Genomic DNA, 20,780 nt, shown 5'->3' on the forward strand with positions numbered 1-20,780 from the left:
TGAGAAACTGAGGAAAAAGGGAAAAAAAGGAAAGAAAAGCTGGCACTTCAATTCTTAGGGTGAGTATAAGCTTCCAGATCAGTTTTTGCGGATTGAAAACACTGGGGAAGTTTCCTTGTTAGCTGCAGTTAACAGCCGTTTTGAGAGTCATCAGCATTTGTTTGGTTCATTTATTTAGAAAGGAACAAATGGATTATCTTTTTTTTTTTTATTCTTTTCCTCTTCCACCTCCCAAAGAGGAAAGCTGACACATTCATTAGGAAAGCTGATGCATTCATTAAGCTTTACCAGGTGGCTGTACAGTCTAGTCAGTATGTCACTCACATAGTCAGTATGTCAGTATATAAATACTCACATAGTATGTTCAGTTCCTATTAGTCCTTTCTTATCCTTACAAAATTTTTGTTTAGATTGCCCAATCCTATAGTATTTAAGCTTGATTCCTTTATGCCAAATACTTAATGATTAAAGGGCGCGCATAACAAGCAGAAATAATTATAATTTTTAAACTACATATATGTATAAACCAGAAAAATCCCTACTTGAGTACTGTGGCCCCATATAGACTTAGGAAGGTCGTTTAGCCTTCCACTTGGCCTTATTATAATATATCTTTCATACTTCATAAGGAGATACACTACTAAATTACTCATAAAGGTTTGAAAACATCTGATGGAAGATGCTGCAAAAGTACAGCATGTATAAAAATCATAAAAGATCTTGTAACTTCTGTCAGCACATTCACAACCATAAATGCCTGGCTGAGCTTTTGAAGGACCAAATCGTTCAAAGGATGAAACAATATCCTTGTTTGAAAGCTGTCGTCTTTGAAAAGCTTCCCCAAACATTCAGCCAAAGCAGAAGGATTTCCTTTAGGAAGCCGGATGCACCTTTTTCTGTGACTGTAAGTGGTCTTTGGATTATATATCTTTGGGAATTCCAAACTGTTAAGTAAAACAATAGCAGCTTACTCAGTAGCATTTCATACTTGCAGATAGGATTGAATACTTAGTACGTGTCTTACCTTGAGACTAATGGATTAATTTGACTTTCATAATAAGAAGAATAATGCCAGTAGAATGATGCTGCGAGCATGAGTTTGAACTGAACAATTTGATTCATCATTATCTGACACACTGAAAATATTTTGTTACACCAAACAGACACACAGAGTGCTTCTTGAGTTATGAAAGTTTACACCTTGTTTACCTGGGTTTATTAAATAAACCATAAAAAATGTTTCCTTCAGTGTCTTCAGTATTTTAGCATTGTTGGTTGCTTTTCCAAGAGCTGTCTGTCCCCAGCTGGGGAAAACTTTTTGCTTAACCTGTAATAAGTACACACAAAATTGTGTGATTTTATCGGCACATTCAAGCTCATTCAGAAGTTGGCCTGGCTCACATAAGCTATAGACACAGCTGTTACACCAGTGGGATGAAGTAGGGAAACAGCTCAGAACAAACCTCTGCAGTCTCTGGATCCCTGACATTTCCTGTTTGACCCTGAACACATGCAACAGCTTCCTTGTCAATGATCATAAACCAAAAGGAGCAAACAAATCTCTTGGCTCCACTTTTGAGGCAGGTGTCCCCTCTCTTGATATTTCCTGTGGTCAGGGAGACACTGCCAGCTGTCTGTTCAGTTCATGTGAGCAGTTTATCTGTTGCCTGGGTGTACACATGGAGAACAGTCTTCATAGGACCCATTCTGGTGTCAGATGCAATGAAGGAAAGGAAATTTATGCCGGGGTGTTGTGCTATGAATGGTTATTCCTGTTAAGTCTTGAGAACAAAAATTCACATTAATGCTATAACTGAAAGACACCTTAGATTTCAGGTATGTTTACTCTTGTGATGTGAAATAAATATTACAGTTTTTTCTGTGATGTTGGGATTGTTATAATGACTGCACACATACTGTCTGAGGTACAGATCATTCATCTAATTCATGATTGCTGTAAAAACATTGATTACTTGACACTTCAGAAGTCATGCTTTATTGCCAGATTATCATCATTTTTATTCCTTATTAGCTAAAGAAATGGCCCTGCTTTCAACATTTCAGTGGAACTGCCATTACTTTTAACAAGACTGCTAAGAACTGCAGTTTGACCTTTGCTTTGTTTCCTCACTTTTTGGTCTGTCTTTCCACTTTTTATCTAGCATCCCACTTGAAGTGTTGTCCTCTGTTTTTTTCCACAGCTCAGTTATCTTCCAGCTTCCTCACAGTTCTCTAAGCTTTCCTGCACAACTTTGTCATTTCCCTTGTGTCAGGGCTTCAGTCATGATCTGTGTTAATCCTCCTGCATCCTGAATCCAAATGGCTTGAAGATGTATAAGCTGAGAAATGTCTAAGCAGGTAAATTAGAAGACTACAGGTCCTCTTTCTGTACCGTGTTTAGCCTGACCTCTTTCTATGCAATCGCTTTTTAGACATGTCTCTATCAGCTTCATGTAAGCAAGTGAAGATATGTGTCCCGTGTTTCTGTCAGCTATATCTTTTTGCTCACTACTTTCTCTAGCCTGCCAAGAATACTTCCCTTTGTTCCCCCAGCTTGACATACCACCCCCCATGCAAGGCAGTTTGGTGTTTCTTTCATTTCAGTAACCCCAGGTTATAGCCACTGCTTGCAGCTTCACCCCTGGTTTCTCACAGGTATGCCTTCTTTTAGTTTGGACACTATTCATATAAATCTAAATCATCCTCATTCCTGCTTTTGATTCTCCCTGGCAGCTCTGCTTAATGGTCACTTAGCTGCCCCCCCCCCGATTTACCAAGGACAATCCCACCAAACTCGCACAAACTCACACTGCCAGCAGGATGCCAAACAAGGCACCCTTCTTCGAAGCATCCCGCTTTGCCTTTTCTGCACAGTTATGAGCTGTTCCTCCCTTTATAGAATGCCTGTGGGCCTAGGCACCTTCTGCCCACAGTGCCATACTCTGCCTGTCCAGCTCCACCACTAGCACCTGTGACTGCTGCCAGTTCATTCAAGCTTTATCCTGTGCTTTCCTGTTTGCTTGGAAAACACTGCTGAATCTTATCTGTTAAGTATTCTCTCCCCTCATATCCTTCTTAAACCCTACATTCATCATAAGGTACACAAAAGCCTTCCAAGTGAAAAAATGTAGCCAAGTGATTTCTAAAAATAGCAGATGTTTGTTTATTTATCTTTTGTTTAGAATTAGAGAAAACAAAAAAAAGGAAGACCAGGCTTGCAACCAGACTTATAACCACATTTGTGCCTATGGAGTGTTATTACTGTTTTCTTCCATTATTTTTCCCAATTCCTGCAAATAATCATAGTTTCTTATTTGTATCTTTGGTAGACCAGAAGCACTTCTGAATTTTATCATTGTAAAAATCCTAGCTAAATGGGGTTCTGAAATTGATGGCCCTAACCTGGTATATTTAATAATTATTTTGAAAGAGTAATGATTATTTTGAAAGAGTAACACCACTTCACATCATTGTTTCCAAACCCTGTTGGCTATGTATTACAGATGACTCTCTCCTAGTAAGTTTGCTTACTTATTCCTTTTAGGGTTTCTGTGCTGGGAAAATGGGTTGCAAAAGAGACTGTGGGTATCATGACCTCATCACTCGTATTCAAAAGAAGAACAGCAAGATTACCATAATGCATTACTTTGTAAAATTATAACCCTGAGAAGTAATAAGATTCAATTACATTTTTTTGGCAAAGTTCTTTTTAAGAAAGTGTCTGTCTCATGACTCTAGTTTGGTCTTTGTCTTCATCATTGGTTAACAGTCCTCATGAGGATTTTTCATCTCCTCAAACCTTGCAAGAGATAAATCCCTCTTTTCCTGTGGTCCACTTCAGCTTTTGCATATGTGCACTTTCTAAAGTATTAACTGTTAACAGTTGTGCCTAAGAAACCTGAATTCCTTATGTAGCCGCAGTGCTTTATGATGCTGGAGAGCAAATGTGGACCGCACAAGGAGCTTTCTTCCCCTTTGCTCTCCACAAGACCTGAAATGTCACACCAAACGAAAATATTCATTTGAGCAGAGTGGTGGATCCTGTGAGATGGACTTTTCTAAACTGCAGAGCAGTTAGTTACCTCTCTGCAGTCTGCTGTTAATGGTAGCAAAACCAAAGAGGAGAGGATGCTGAAATGGGTTAGCTGATCCTCTGTACACACACTTCAAAACTCAGGAGATTCCTAAACCAGGTCACATTCACTCCTGCAAACTCCAAAGAAGAATGGGATAGTTTATAAGTCAGTAGAGAGTTGAATTTTTACCTAGTGTGTCAGTGTGATCTCTGTAAAGGAAAGATAGAGGATATATAGAGGATATATTACTGTGTATTACAGGTTGTTTTATTCTGCAAAATAATTTCAAAGGGTGATTTAAGAGGACCATTTTAGTCTGCTTCTCATTTACTTTGTTTTCTTTTCAATGCTTTTTCTAACTCTTGCCATCTTTAATTTGAGAATTTAAATGCCCAGAAGGCTCTTATTTTCTCTGGGGCTTAAATCTATAGTGTTAATAGTACATACTATTCAAGGAAGTCATAGTTAATACCATGTAGGATATTAGTGGCAGAATAGGATTCAGGTCTCTCTGTGTTTTGGTTTGGAAGAGATAAAAAGAAAAATAAATAGTGGAGCATTTTTTTTATCCATAATGTTGGGTGATAATCCCATAGAGTTTAATGGTGTGGCATTTCTGCGTATTTTTTTTTCCTTATAACACTTTTTAAAGGGTTCCGTTGCTATAAGCTCTCAAAGGAATTTACAGTTGTCCTTTTAAGTAAGTGCTTATGCTGCTCAGCGATTTGGACCGTCCATCGTGACTCATTTTATAGCCTGCTCTGCTTGCCTATCTGTCTTGTGTTTACACATACAAGGATCTGAGGTTGCCAGCAAGACTATTTCTCTATTTCTGTGAGCAACAAGCAGAAACGATGCATTGGACACGGGCTTCATAGAGCTTTAAATGTTTTTAGAAAGGGAAGTGTTAACCTTGAATAGATGACGTTAACACCACCAAGAAAGAGAAAAAAAAACCCAGCAAGTCAGAAAAGCTGTATTGACTAAATCTTCTAACAATGCTTGTGATTTTCCTATATCCTGCCCTGTGTTTTTGTATGGATTTTTCATAGCACAGACAGACATTACCCACACTGTGATTCAGCGTCTGTGCCTAGCCATGCTCTTGCACGATTTTAACCTGATTTCACGGGAGTAACAGGGAATGAAACACCGTAGCTCGTGGTTGTCAGCAGTGAAAAATAGCCAGGAATCAGACAAACAGCTTCATTGCTGAGATTATTTCCGGGATGAAAACTCTTCCAACAGCTGTTTGCTTTGGCCACTAGTCAGATCCTTTTTTTTTTTTTAAATAAGAAAAAAAAAAAGAGGTTTGTTTTTTGTTTGGTGGTTTTTTGTTGTTTTTTGTTGTTTTTTTCAGATGTGGGCTGGTTATTTATGTAGCCAGGAAGAGGTCTCTGCTTCCAGTGTTGTGGTCTCAGAGCTGTTTTGACAGTTGGAGTATGAGGAGGGTTCATCTCTCCCTCCTTTTCTCCCGTCCTTCATTCACTTAACACACAGACCCGGAATGCTGTAGGAAGAAGAGACAGCGAATTTATGAGTTCTTTAATCCCAGACAGGCAACTCTGTGGCAGTTACCTTCAAGAAAAGTTCACGCCCCAAAGGAGCGTTTAGTCTTACAGAGCCACTGACTCACTGAGCAGCGTGTGTGAGTGGCTGCGAGGCAGAAGGGGAGAGATGAAGGAAAAGTTTTGCTTCCTTGTGAAACTCGTATTATTATTGTTTTAAGATGTTTTTGAAAAGATGACTGCTACTTTTGTTTAAAGTATTTGTTCTGGAATTACTGAAGCTGGAGTCTACCAGACTGAGGTCAGGAGCATTTTCTTTGGCAGAAAGAAGGTACTTTTATAGAAGCCATGCCTGTACTTGGGGTTGCCTCCAAGCTAAGGCAGCCAGCCGTAGGGTCAAAGCCTGTTCACACTGCCCTCCCGATACCCAACCTTGGCCCCACCGGCTCGCAGCAGTACTCACCAAAGTCTTTGGAGCTTACTGGGGCAGGGAGCTCAATGCTTTCTTGCCAGCTTACATTAAAGTCAACCTGCGATTTTGGAGAAAGGAGAGCTCTTCAAGGAAAAACCCAGGAGATTGAAGATAGCAAGGTTAGTTCTAAACTTTAACTGTGGATCTCAATTCTGAGAAAATGTTGATTTGCTCATTCAAAGCCTGATAGAAACCTATTGCATGCAGAACTCGGGGGTAACTGGGTAAATAGACTTTTGCTATCATCACTGAAGTCACATAGCAGCCTTGGAAATTAGTTTTACTCAGTGTTGCTGTTGGAATAAATATTCTGGTTTTAAATGTTAGTGTTAACTGCTTCATAAATGCATTTTGATATGGATCAGTAGACTCTTAAGTTGAGAAAAATCATTCCAGTACCCAGTAAGCAGAGTAATGACATGACAGGACTTAAAGTAAAAAAAAACAAACAAAACCACTCTTGGCTGCTTCATGTTATATTATGAAGTTTAAAAAGAGCTCTCACACCCACACCTATTCCCACAGGGAGGCTCTTTTAAAATAAAAACAAGTAATTGATTTTCTTTTCACTTTTCAAATGATCTGGCTGCTCCTGCTGCAGAACTGCTGAACCAGAGAAACAGCTTCTCAGTGCAAAGTACCTGTGTTTTTCTCTTCTGAAAAATAGCTTCTTCATAGTCCCACTCTACTTCTGATTCAGTGTGACTGAAAAAATAAAGGTTTGTCTGAAATAGGATGCTTAGGGCTTTTTCTTTTGTAAAGGGAGCGCGTAGGTCTTCTTAAGTCTTATTTAACAATTTAACAACTTCTGCTTGTTTTTCTACAAGTCTGTCTGCTGTAGTTAAAAAACATTTTTCATGCTTTGAACATGAGTATTGACTTCTTCCTTGTCAGTAGTATATGTTCCTGTAGATCTTTGAGTCAGTACACTACGGCTGCCTCTGTGGTTTAACAGCTTCAGCAAGCAGTGTTATGTAAGGTTACTTTCCACTGCTTTTCTAGTACTTCTGGTTTGTGGAACTGATTACCACACTGGGATTAAATATACATTTGTAGTTGCTTCTTATTTAGTTTGAGGACACTTGAGTGTCATCAGAGTTGTTAAAGTGGCAAGATACACATAATATATGTGCTTGGTTTTCCTTTGTTTTTAGTTACTGGGTTAATTGAGTATTAGTGAAGAAAGTTGGTTTTGTGGTTAAAGCCTAGGGTTGGGATTCTGAACATTTGGTTTCCTTTTTAATCCCTGCCACATATTTCCCCAGGAGATTTTGGTCATGTCACTTAAATTTTCCCTTGGAGTTTACTGTATCAGCTCTTCCTGCCTTCCAAAGATGATGCATTGGTGGTCTCAGACATGCTACATAGAAATACAAAGAGGGAACAGTGTATTCATCTCTTGATTACCAGAAGTGATGAACAGCTCTTTTCTATGACATGAGTGTGACATGAAGATAATAGTATCACTTTTCAACACAATGTGATTTTGCTTGATTGCTTATTTTTAATAGAAAATATTCTTTATGCTTCCTCTGTAATGTTGTTCTTTAATGGATATTGCACTAAAAGTAAATTAGATTTGCAAGTACAGTTTTCAAAAAAACAAATACAATTACATTGCCTACAGAGGGATGTTTCTTGATTCTTTGAAAAAGTGTGGAGAAAGATACAAAGCATGTTGTCTTCAGTGTTTAAACTACTTGGGAACTATTAATGATTAGCATGAAATGGGAGTCACATCCTTCCAAGGCATCTGAGCCCTGATGAAGTGCTTGTGAGTAAAGTAACAGGTTAGGTGGACTCAAATTGTTCTCCTAATTTGCCATTACATGTTTCATGGGTTTGACAATAACTGTAATCTTAGAGACTGCTTTTTAAAGGAAAAAAACATAAACCAAACCAACCTCCAAAAACCAGCCTACCAGACATTGTAGCTTTCTCTCTTTCTATTCTCAGTGGAAGCAGCTGAACACTTTTAAAAGATGACCCTTAAAGAGCAAGGCCTGTTTGTGCATATGGTGTTCTGAACACCTCCCCTGGCCACCTCTATTTACAGAGACTATTAATTTCTGCAGTCTTTCTATATTCCCCCTTACAAGTACAACATTCCCTATAAATCTTAGTGGCAGCTCCTGACCAGTTTTCTTCCAGGCATGTTTTGTGAAGGATGCTCTTTTATTCACCTTTTAAGCAAGTTTCGTGAAATCTTTTTGCCAAAGTAGTTTGGGCTATAAGGTGGGTGGTTATGATGAAGAAATAATTTTTAGGCTTTTCTCACTAGTAAGAAAATACTTTAGCCTAAAAGTATTGAATGCTTCATTAGTGATGGAGATCCACGCCACCCCAGTTCTCCAGTGCCTGGTAATCTCAGCAGTATGTCCAGGTAATCTAAGCAGTCGTCCAAAGCACAAATTTGAGAGAGTTCTAAGAGTTAATGTCTTTTCAGGTTTGCTGAGCAGATGTGAGTTCTGCATTACAAATGGTGTTGTTCCAAAGCTTGACCATTTCTGAGTGCTGTTTCCAATAGACCTTTGGTTGATTTCTTTGGTTACCAAACATATTAATCATACATGTGATATCCCTACATGGTTCTATGCATACAGTACTGTACTATAGGGAATGTTTCGGGAATGTTTCATTATAACAGTGATCAGATAAAAGGTCTTTCAATCAGAATGTAGTGAATACCTAGTCTGAATTTCCAATTGAGAGGAAAATCTGCCTACATAGCATACTGCTTGTATGCTTTTATTATATCACTACATATAAGGCAGCACAGATTTTTGAAGAAAAAAATATGGATATCTATCTGCAAAAGACAGTGGAACATACGATCTAATCATCTGGTTAACTTTTGCCCTTGGCTGCTGGATTGCAGCCTTTAGCATTACTTTCTTTGGTATTTTACATATGCTGCACCTTGGGTCAGCAGCTTTCTCGTCCTGTCTGGAAAGCACTTAGGTTGACATGTGTAGTCACTGTGACGTATCCTGTTGCTATCTATAAGTGCTAAGGATTCCAAGATAAATTTGGGTTATACATGTCAATACAGCAGGTCATTGCCACCAGCTGTTTCCTCTATGGCCTTCAGTCTCACCAAAGCTGATTGTTTGAGACTTTTGACACTTGTGTTGGCTTTCTCACATAACTGTCTTGCCAAGGCTGGTTAGGAATACAGCTGCAAATATCAGTTCTCTTTTCCCTAGGTGTCTCTCCCATCTCACATGATTTTATTGCACTTGTAGTCTTGTTTTTTTTTCTTTTTTGCAGACATGATGCAGTTTGAAGTTTAATACAAGTGATACTACTATTTTAATAAAAAACTGGTAGAAAAATCTTGAGATGATTAAGTTAAACTTTTTTCTTAATTGGATAGAACATAGTTAAGCTGAGGAAAACAAATAATAAGCTGTTAATGATTTTAATTATTCTCTGTGCAGTTTATTCAACTACATTTTTGTTCAAAATTTTAATAATTTGTGCTTTGGTACCTAAATCACACAGAGGTCCATCTGCTTTCTTGCTAAACCCACTAATGTTTAAACTGACTGCATGAACACTTATGATGTGAATAGTCATGCAAAATACTCGAATGCAAGCATTCAGAGCACATTCTTTGTCCCTGAGTATCATATAGACAAAAGTTTATTCCTATATATGTACACAGGAAAGGAATCCAGCTGCTGGATTCATGAGGTGAAATGCTGGCTGTCTTTGAAGCAGATGGAGTTTTGCTGTTCAGTTGGACCACAGAGTGTTCTTATGCAAACCCAAGTCTGAAAACATCAATGTATTTTGTAATATTTTTCTAACTGTGGGTACAGTATTATTTATATTTCTGTCACCACTTTTATACTACTTGCTAAACTAATGAGACCGAAATTATCAGATCATGCTAGGCTGCTTTGTGATATTGTTCTAGTTCCAGAATGTGGTATTAAACAGTAACAAAATTAAAAAACTAACAAACTGTCAAACAGTATTGTAGAAGTGTAAATGAAGCAATGGCTTAAAACTGAAGAAATGGAAAAATACTTTCTTTGCAAAACCAACTTATTTTTGGCCACTAATTGATAACTCTGTACTGTATTGACCTGTAGTAAAATGCCAATGGCAATAGAGTTTTAGTCTAGGACACCATGATTGATTTCGGCTGCCCTCACACATTTGACGCTGCTGTCACAAGGGCACTGCCATGAATCCTCTCTGGCATAAAGCTGAGTGGTTGCTGGGAGTCAGCACCCCTGCTAGGCGTATGGGTTTTCTGGCCTGACTTCCTGGGGCTGCTTCTTGCAGTGCTCTGCTTTATGCTCCCAGAGGTTTCCTCCCATCATCAAGCTTTCTTCTTTCAAGAACACTGTATGTACCATCATTTTATGCTGCCAAACTAAATTTCCTCTGAGCTGAATCTGGTATATTAATTGTAGTGTTTTGGTTATATGACTCTGATGATAAGATTTTAGCTGTCTTTCCTGAGTTAATTTATTCTTTTACTGTCATATTATCTTTTTTTTTTTTTTCTTGTTTTCACTTTCTCTTTGGCCATGCTATCTCTCTGTTGCTGTCTGCATTATCTGCTTCTTCCTTCCTGTTGGCAGACATCTTTACAGGCTTATGCATATGACTTATTTTTCTCTGTATCTACTAATCTAGTCTCCCTGTCATGCCTGCAACATTTTTCATATCACTGTTCATTATTAGAAAGTGCTAGTCAGGCTCAACAACTGTTTACATATGTAAACCTAAAACCTTTCTAGATTGAGATTCTTGTAGCATGGAGATACTGGTCCACCTGAAGAAGGAGACACAACTGGCTTCTTCTCCAGAGCACAGATATCTGAGTAGTCAGGCTGGGGAAGTGGTCTGTGAATCAGCAGAACAGAGAATAGATGTGCTCTAACTGGCAAGCATAGCCAACAGAGTTGGGTGTGCAGCTTAGTTGTACCAAGTGAAGATCATTAAAGTGATCTACAGTGAATACCAGTGTCACAAAACAAAACAAAATACTTTTATGTGATTAGGCAAAAGCACATACTGATGCTATTAAAGTGACTCTTGAGGTCCATTTCATTTAGTATGATACTATTGCATCTCAGTCTGAGCACCGCCAGCGTTATTCAGCCAGCTGTGTTGCAGTAGGACATTGGAATGAGCATGGAAAGATCCCATTTTTTCCTCATCAACTGTAAGCAGTTTGCTGGTGATGTGGTAACTCCTGCCCATCACCAGACACCAGACTTGGAGGACAGCTAGGCATCTCTGTCCAGACAGATCTCAAGACAAATATTTTTGCTTTCCATACATGGGTGGAGCCCTTGCTCACGCCAACGGGAGTACTGTGCACACTGGAAAAACAGATGTGTGCCATGAATGACTTCCATATCTCTCTCTTTCCTCAGCTAACCCTTCCACACCATCTACTTAGATTCTGCTTGACCCTTTCCCACCATTCTCCAAATCTTTCCCAGGCAGAGCATCTGTTGCAATCCCACATCTCGTTGACCTTTCAATTTCTTGGATACCTTTATGTCCGGTCTCTCAGAGCCAAGCTTCACCAAGTTTCTTGACATACTGAATCTAGGGACCATAAATAAATGAGTTTATTTCCCTGTTTTGTCATACCCTTCCTTTTCTCAGTGCTAGTGCATTGGAGATGTCTGCCTTGTGGGTTGGCAAGAAAGGAGGCTGTTCATTGTGCTGAGTGTTTCATTTACAGCGCAACAGCCAAGGCAACAAAAAGGGCAGCAGAAGCAGCCAGAGACAGCCTCTCTTCTCCCCATAGTGACCGCTAGTGATGGGAAGCCAGCATTGTTTCAAAAGCACTGAACTAGCTGCCAGAAATTTCAGTCGGCACTGCTGACACCTGGGACTATGTGTGTTTAAAATTCACACAGCCCCAGCGAAGCCAGGACAGTTGGCAGAAGTTCAGATTGTCAGCAATTTCAGCTTCTTGCCTTGTGCTCTGAATTATTTCTTTATCAAACAGATAGCTGCATCTTTAATGTGCTTTACGTATCCAGCACCATCTGTCTACACTACATTATAACTGATTTAAAAGCCTCATGTTGTATGAGCTTGGAGTCAACTTCACTGTTGAATGTTTATTTTCTAATCATCTGTAGCAAGCACATTTTCATATAGTTGAGAGAAATGTGCAGTAACACAATATGCAGCTCTCAAAGCTTTTGTGTTTGTAAGCAAAGTGTATTGACTGTAGGTCAAAAGATGCTTTTTTGTTTGTAATTTGTAATTAGGATCATGGATAGGAAGGTGCTTCCTGACCTAATCTTAAGGCCTCTGCTGACCTTTCCACTGCTTTTATTTTCTCTCACGAAATAAGAACATAGAACTCAATGTATTCCACGTTAATTTGTGCATTGCAAGCTAGTATTAGGCATCAGCAGAAAACAGTTACTGTTACTCCTTTGTATTGCATCTGTGCCTAGGGAAGCTGCTTGGGGATTTCTTGGCCAACAACTTTTCATTAAAAAAGCTTTTCCTTGAAAATCGGAATGTGTCTTGAGTGTTGATGCACTGTGGATGCACCCACTGAACTGCAGAACCTGAAGCAACCCAGCAACATTTGTTTGGTACAGCACTCTTGCAGCTTCTCAGGGTATTCTGTTCTCCATGATTGTAAATGGAGATAAGTGGTCTCTTTCTCTGGATAAAAATAATGGGCTTATATTCTACCCCAGGAGGTTTTAGTTAGGCTTTAGTAAAACCTCCTCTCAGAAATAGTTGTTAAACAGAGGAATGCTTTGAATGCAAGGTAAGGTATCTTCTTGACTGGAGTATATAAAAAAAAAAAAACAGATGAATTTATACCTGTCATTCATAGCATTACTAGCACTGATCCTTCCTTATGCAAAGAACTCAATGGTCATACTTATGGTCTCCTCATTCTCTTTTCTCATTCCTTGATTAAGCTGACTGCAGGTCTGTGGTAATGAAACTATGCTAGTCTGGAACATGAGCTGAGAGGCCCATGGCTCACAGTGCCATAGAGATGGAAGAACTCCCTTTGGAGGCAGCTTTGCTACCTTAGAAAAAATACCATTGTCTGGTATGAGTGTTTCCACAGGCATTTCACTGAAGTATTGCACTTCTACTTAAGTTTTCTGAAAGACAGGTAGGGTGTCTAAGTAAGCTAGTTGCTTGCTTGGAAACACTAATTCTCCTGTCATATAGAATATATAGTGTTGGAGTGCCCTCATACTTCAAGACCTGTGAGGTCTGGCAGTGGAGTGACTCAGGGACTCCGTACTTTGCTCTACAACAAGAAACACAGAAGCCTTGTGAACCCAATTAAGTTTAGGGCTCCAGGGTCCTTTAGAAGTCCTTTCAGGAGCACTGGAGTGAATATTTCAGGTGGCCGCATTTTGTAGGGGCCCTATGGGCTGCTCCCTAAAAGCCAGGAGCATCCCAATGCACCCCTCAGACTGAGAGGTGCCACTAAGATTAGAAAGTTTGGTTTAGCTGAAAATCATTTTTCCCTCAAGTAAAAACATATGAGAATACCCTTTCTGTGGATTTTTCCTGAGTGTCAACCAGACCTCGATTCTAGATATTTTCACTAGATTGATGCCTTATCACGACAGGTAGTGTGGGTGTGCACAGGAGAAGTTAATCACAGCCCTACAGAATGTATGGCTGTATTACACAGAGCGTGGGAGAAAGAGAAAAATATTATCCCCACAGTGCAGAGGGAGAGGAGAGATTAAAGGGGAAACGAGTGATTTTCCCACACTCAGGCTGGGACTTTGTGGGGGGACTAGGAATTTCAAGTCATATATATCTTGAGCCCCAGTGTCCACATTATAACCACAAGCCCATCCTTTGTCTTTTGTAAGGGATCAGTTAAGAATAAAACATCCAGATAATGAGTTCTTTTTCCTGCTTGCCTCATAAGGACAGTTTTGGCTTTATCTTCTTTTCAAAGTCAGTGTTTAACATGAGTGTGGACCTACCTCTGACCTGAAGGTAGAATTTTACTTCAGGAGCCTTGGGCAATATGGTCTAGTGTGAGGCATCCTTACCTGTGGCAGGGGGATTGGAACTAGATGATCTTAAGGTTCATTATACAATGCAAACCATTGTATAATTCTATATTTTTTTTTCAATTTTAATGTATCCGATCAACACAGTCTGACACAATTGAGATGTAGAACACATTGTGCCGTTCGTGGAGCAGCATAGCATTCATCAAAAGTGCAGTGTACAATACTGTTAGTAGGCTTTTCACTAAGTATGAGTTGTGGTCAATGGCTCAATGTCCAGCTGGAGACCAGTAACGAGTGGTGTCCCTCAGGGATCGGTGTTGGGACCGGTCTTGTTCAACATCTTTGTCGCTGACATGGACAGTGGGATTGAGTGCGCCCTCAGCAAGTTTGCCCATGACACCAAGCTGTGTGGTTCGGTTGATACACTGGAGGGAAGGAATGCCATCCAGAGGGACCTCGACACGCTTGTGAGGTGGGCTGATGCCAACCTCATGAGGTTTAACCATGCCAAGTGCAAGGTCCTACACCTGGGTCACAGCAATCCCAGGTACAGCTACAGGTTGGGCAGAGAAGAGATTCAGAGCAGCCCTGTGGAGAAGGACTTGGGGGTGTTGGTTGATGAGAAAATAAACATGAGCCGGCTTCAGTGTGCGCTTGCAGCCCAGAAAGCCAGCCGTATCCTGGGCTGCATCAAAAGGAGCATGACCAGCAGGTCAAGGAGGTGATCCTGCCCCTCTACTCTGCTCTTGTGAGACCTCACCTGGAGTATTGTGTGCAGTTCTGGTGTCCTCAACATAAAAAGGACATGGAACTGTTGGAACAAGTCCAGAGGAGGCCACGAGGATGATCAGGGGACTGGAGCACCTCCTGTATGAAGACAGGCTGAGGAAGTTGAGGCTGTTCAGCCTGGAGAAGAGAAGGCTGCCTGACGACCTCATAGCAGCCTTCCAGTATCTGAAGGGGGCCTATAGGGATGCTGGGGAGGGACTCTTCATTAGGGACTGTATTGACAGGACAAGGGGTAACGGGTTAAAACTTAAACAGGGGAAGTTTAGATTGGATATAAGGAAGAAATTCTTTCCTGTTAGGGTGGTGAGGCACTGGAAGGGGTTGCCCAGGGAGGTTGTGAATGCTCCATCCCTGGCAGCGTTCAAGACCAGGTTGGACATGGCCTTGGTTGATATGGTTTAGTGTGAGGTGTCCCTGCCCATGGCAGGGGGGTTGGAACTAGATGATCTTAAGGTCCTTTCCAACCTTAACTATTCTATGATTCTGTGATTCTATGTGAAAAGTATAGTTATGGAATAAAATCAGGCTTGTTTTAAGGAGAAATGGCTGTTTTGGTCCTAATTTGTGCCTTTCAATACACTCTCTACCTTCTCTGTAGCAGTAGGTTATCAATTGCAGATGAGAACTGCTAGGTTTTTTTAACTATGCGTTCATTCCGGTCTAAGTGCACTATCCCTATTTCTCTAATACACTAATTTTTTGAGTCATGTAGTTTTTCTTGCACTCGCATACAGGGCACGCAATGAGTAGTTCATTTAATGCAGCTCTTTTTCACTTTGACCTGATTCACAGGATGTGGTCTTGGAGGAAGCCCATGCCTTAACAATAGCCTTTTGACAGTGAGGGTGTTTGGGGATTAAGCTGGAAGAGGAGGAAGCATCTATGTATTCTCAAACCTACTAGTGGAATATTTTGTGCGAATCTTCACTTGCCCATGATGTTTTTAAGGTCACAAACCTTTCTTTTTTTGTTTTTATTGGCAAGAGAATGTTGGCTAAAAGGTAGCATAACTTATTTAAAATTCAGAAAAGGAATGCAGGGTGTTTTGTCTGGTAAATGCAAAAGAATAATTCCCCCATTTAAGATGTACAGATTTCTGATGTCTCTTGTGTATGTTCTATATAATCCAAGTTGAGAGAAGTTGGAAAATGAGCAAATCAAAGGGAAGCATGATTTTAAAGTGGTTAGGGCTGGATCGTAGTATTTCTGGATATGTAAACTGAGAAGGTGCCAGCCACTAAACGTCTGTACTAACTCTGCATAAAACATGAGAGTAGTTAACCAAGTATAATGTTAGTACTGTCCTAACCTACTTCCAGTGTGACATTTGGTCTGACTTATCTCTTTAGTTAGGTTTATTTTCCTGTAAACCCTCCTTTACTGCTCTCCCCCTCTGATCTTAATATAGTGGAAAGCATTTCATCTCTCAACAGTAGTAAAAAATATTTTATTCAGGTGAAACTTTCCAGTTTGTGGATTGCAGCAAATTTGGAAAACTAGAACAAAAATAGATGTTGATCTCTGTCATGTGTTTTCCGTTTCAAAGTATCTCCTTTTGACAATTTTAACACCTGGCTTTGTATCATGTTGATGCTGTGTGAAACCCCAAAAGATTTGGCAGTAAAAACTTCCTGTTGTGCATCAGGATTTGATTTATAGGGCGTGTGTAAAACCATCACAGCTTAGTAATCAAAGTGGTTATGAGCAGAAAGATGACATCTTACCAAGTGCTGTAAAACATTTGACCACTTCCATTAATCAGGAAAGACTGCATGGTTCATACATGATTTAGGGTGAGTAAGCCATAAGTCAGGGTGCAGGACTTTTACTCACCACTACAATGTGATTTCCTGGCAGCTCATCTATGCAGTAAACAAGCTCTTTACTTTCTTTTGGGGGTATTTTTTTGGTTTGGCTTTTGTTTGTGTTTGGTCATTTTGGTTTTTTGTAAGCTCTCTCTGCAGTGGAAATAAATAGGCATTAAATAAGAACGTGAAATAACAAATAAAAGTTCAAAAAGAGTTTAGAAATTTCCTCAGCTGATCAGTCTGCCTGCTTTAGTCACCACTGGCCAGCTCACCAGCCACAGGCAGAGTGCTGGAAGGAAGAGCTCAAGCAATCTGTTTCTCATGAAGGAGCAGAACAAATCTGAAAGCTTGAGAGCTGCAGGTTCAGATTTGCCTTTAAAATGCTTTTGAGAGGGAGTAAGGCCTTGCGACCTGTATGGGAAGCAACAATCTAGTTTCACTTCTGGTTTCTGTCAAGTACATCCTTGAACTCCGCTCATATGTGGAATGGTAATACGGCCATTATTTTAAAATTAAAGTTGTTTGGTGGATAACTGCTATTTCATTTTATTTTTTTAGTGCTGAAGAAATAATCTAATCAACCACTTTTTTAAAACATTACTGAAGTTACTTTGAATGACCTCACAAAGACTGATTATTTGTTTTTAATCTAATCAGTTACTGATGTTAACAGCTTCCTGTCTGACAATTAAATAAAGCATCCATTCTTTGTTCCTGCTTGTAATAAGAAGACAAGAGTAGAGTGCATTTTATATGCAACGTGCATCTTTTTTCCTGTATAAATCTGTTATCCTGACAAAGGTAAGGAGAGAATATCAGCATCTTCACTGATTACCTTCCTGCAGTACCAAGCTGAAGACTGGTACAGTTCTATATTGTTAGCTGAAACCTAAATAGGTTGCTTCACAGAGAAACTGTGTATAGTCGTTGACAGTCAAATGCTCTGTTCCTAGGTGATGCCATCTCCAGACACATTCTTTTGAATGCAGTCTAATTTGCAAAGCCTTCAGATACAGACTGCCCTTAAGCAAGAACAAGGTTTCTTCAGCTGGGTGTCTGGAATGAGTTCATGGTTGTGTCGCTGATGAATGAGGGCAAAGAAGCCCTCCCAGTCTAGGACAGCTAAGTCAGTCACAGCCTTAAAGAGTTTTGGCTTATAAAATAAGCTATTAGCACAAGGGAGTGGGGAATAAAAGAAAAATGTGTGGAAATAAAAGCAAGACTTTCTTCTCAAGGCTCTGCCATGTCAGTGCAGATCATTCTGCCTCATTTGTGGGCATGATGCAGGGAAGATGTAAAGTCATGAGGGAAGCTGAAAAAGCAAATCAAATTAAATTTCAGAGAAGGGAGCACACAAAACTGAGCATATTGAGAAATGGTGTGTCTGACTAAATACTGTCACTCAAAAAAAATGCCTAAAGGGGATTTGGCAGCAGAAAACAAATGTAATACAGGAGATTTGTATCAGCAAAGAGATACTGGGGAACTCAGACTCCCTAAAAGAAAGGGAATTAGGGACATATTTGCATCTATGGAAAATTTGATCCCATTTCTCCTGAACACTGGAGGTGATGTCATTTAATTTGAGAGAAGTTCTGAAATCTCATTGTGAAATACTGATATAAATGCCAGAAAAGTCAGAGTGGTAGTGGTCACATTTAAGTCTAAAGGGACAAAAGTTTCCTTCACTTCCCATTGAAAATTTCAGCTCAGATAACAATTAAGTCAGTATTTTCAACAGTCATTTTCACTGAGCTGTATACTTGTCTTTAGGTATCTCAGCAACCTTTGCACAGGTTAACCAGAGATCCACACGAAGTTCTGATATAAACAAGTCATTTTGTCCTAATTGAATATTATGTATCTTGATCAAGCCATAAGTCAATGGTATATCCAAGAACTACAATTTTGAAAGGTGACTATCAGTTCCTGCTGTATTAGTAAACCTTTAGTTTCAGTTCAGTCCATTTCTTGCAAAACTGCCTGTCTGAAGTAGTTAACCTGAACTGAAGGTTGAGTGGAGGCCTTTTGCAATGTACGCATATTGTCACCATTTCAGAGCAACAAAAGATTTTGTATCCTTTGGAAAAGTTTGAGGTATTAGTTCATGTACATTACATATATGTATTAATGCATATTATACATGTGTAGGTGTATACACAGGTACATGTTACATATGTCATGTACGTTATCATTTTGGTGAAGGCTTAGAAAAGACAGAATAGGTGCTCATAGTAATAAAAACGGAATGTGCAACGCATCCTTTTGCTTTTTATTACTTGTAAAATTAATTAATATGTTCAATACTGAAACAGGCAAAACCAGCAGAAGCACTGATCCCTGTGCCGATTAGACCGTGCTTTTCAGTCAGAGCATCTACAGCACTCTGAGCAGCAGCTCAGCAGCCCAAATTCCCAGTGTCAGGCCAGGAACTGGCAGACAGCAATGTGGTCTATCCCTGCACTGTCCCTCTCCTGGGCTGCATTCACTCCCCCAGCTCTTCTGGGGTGTGAAGCTGCCTTAGCAACACCAAGGAGACCCATGCAGAGATGGTAAATAAAATGTTCAAGTTCTTGAGAAGTCAGTTTCCAAACAGACTAGAATTTGCTGCCCTATAGAATCACAGAATCATAGAATGGTTTGGGCTGGAAGGGACCTTAAAGATCACGCAGTTGAACCCCCCCGCCATGGACAGGGTCATCTTCTGTTAGACCAGGTTTCTCAAAGTGCCATCCAACCTGGCCTTGAACACTGCCAGGGATGGGGCAGCCACAACTTCTCTGGGAAACCTGTAGCTGTATGCTTCTGCAGCTTTCTGCTTCTGTTGTCTCCATGATGTCCTTCAGAGAGATGTCTGTTGTTCGTTCCATCACTTAAAAAACTCCATTTTAGTAACATGGCAAAATTAGATTTCTGAATTGGGTCTTGTTGTGTTCTTGTTGATATTGGTGGGATTTTCTTTATTTACTCACTGTAGTAAGAATATCATCCCATTTCATTGTGGTTAGATGATTTATAACTTCTTACATTATTACAAGATAGATTTTCAGGCCATACAGGCCATTGCTTCTTCCATAAACTGGCATGGTGTTTTTTAAACAAACTGCATCCCATTGTGGAAATTGTTAAGTTTGTAACATGCTCTCATTACTCTGCTGTATTAAAGTTTATATAATGCCATGATTAGGTAGGCAAGTAAAATAAAAGAGTGAATAAACATATTCTGTTATCCTGAAAAATATGAAATATGTTGATTTATATTTTTACATTTGTTCTTTTTTAAATGCTTCATAGATATATTTGTTCTTGGAGTAGTCCAGCCTCAGTCAAAGACGAAACTCCAGTTCATCCAGCATATGCTTAAAATCTTTATACTCAGGTTTTTTCATCACTCAAGAAATCCATCCAGTATTTTATTTGTAACCGCAAGGCATTGCCATAGAGTGAAGCTGTTTTTTGAGATCTTTGAGTAACATTTCTGCCAGACTTTCTAGAACAAGATTTTACAAGTAAACTTGGACAGAAACTGCCACTGCTAGTACTGCTACGTGGGGACATCAGTTTATCTGTCTATGGATGTATTGATGTAGAGTTCCCTATTTACTTATGCTAGACAGACTGTATATACATTATTTTGTGGGTTCCTTGCTGGTCGTGTGCAGAGCTACAGAGTCTGTGTCAGGCTCCAGAGTCTGTGTTAGGCTCCAGGGTGCTGTTTGGAATAAGAGATTTTCAAAGTGAAATGCAGTGTGTTGTAGGTCCAGGACAAAGGCCTCATTTTGGGGAACGTTAGGTGATATTTGTATCCTGAGCTGTTTTATAACAGATAACTGATATTTTCTGATGATCAGGTAATCCAAGACCCATGGAAATTATGGATTTAAAGGGTAAAAAAAAGAACTTCTCTGGGCACTTAAAGCATTCAAAATGGATCATTTTAGGACAAGTGAGCTTGTGACAGTAAAAACAAAAGTCTTCCCATCTCAGCTTGAATTCTGTCTGTTTAGATGACCTATGGAATTTGGTTAATTAAAAAATCCCCAAATATTTAGGTTATGTTTGTTGCTGGAGTACTTGGAAATACAGATTTTTGTTATGAGTGATATCATATTGTGTTTTCAAAC

The 20,780-nt window shown here is 39.6% G+C and overlaps 1 protein-coding gene across 10 annotated transcripts in view; it reads left to right on the plus strand.

Annotated features, from left to right (window-relative positions):
- Window positions 1-20,780, plus strand: part of NAV3 (neuron navigator 3) — a 540,674-nt gene that overhangs the window by 271,713 nt on the left and 248,181 nt on the right. For 5 of the 10 annotated variants that reach the window (XM_062613802.1, XM_062613804.1, XM_062613806.1 and 2 more), the window contains exon 1: window positions 5,509-6,175. The exons of 3 other annotated variants lie outside the window; for them this stretch is intronic. In XM_062613802.1, the coding sequence (XP_062469786.1) occupies window positions 5,933-6,175 (243 nt within the window). In that variant the 5' untranslated portion in view covers window positions 5,509-5,932. Of the gene's footprint in view, window positions 1-5,508; window positions 6,176-20,780 lie in introns of those variants that run through there. 2 more of the 10 variants (XM_062613810.1, XM_062613811.1) reach the window with 1 other exon arrangement.

This window comes from Pezoporus occidentalis, unplaced genomic scaffold (assembly GCF_034315485.1).
Source record: "Pezoporus occidentalis ecotype Australia unplaced genomic scaffold, CSIRO_AGI_Poc_V1 ctg17, whole genome shotgun sequence".
NCBI lineage: Eukaryota > Metazoa > Chordata > Aves > Psittaciformes > Psittacidae > Pezoporus > Pezoporus occidentalis.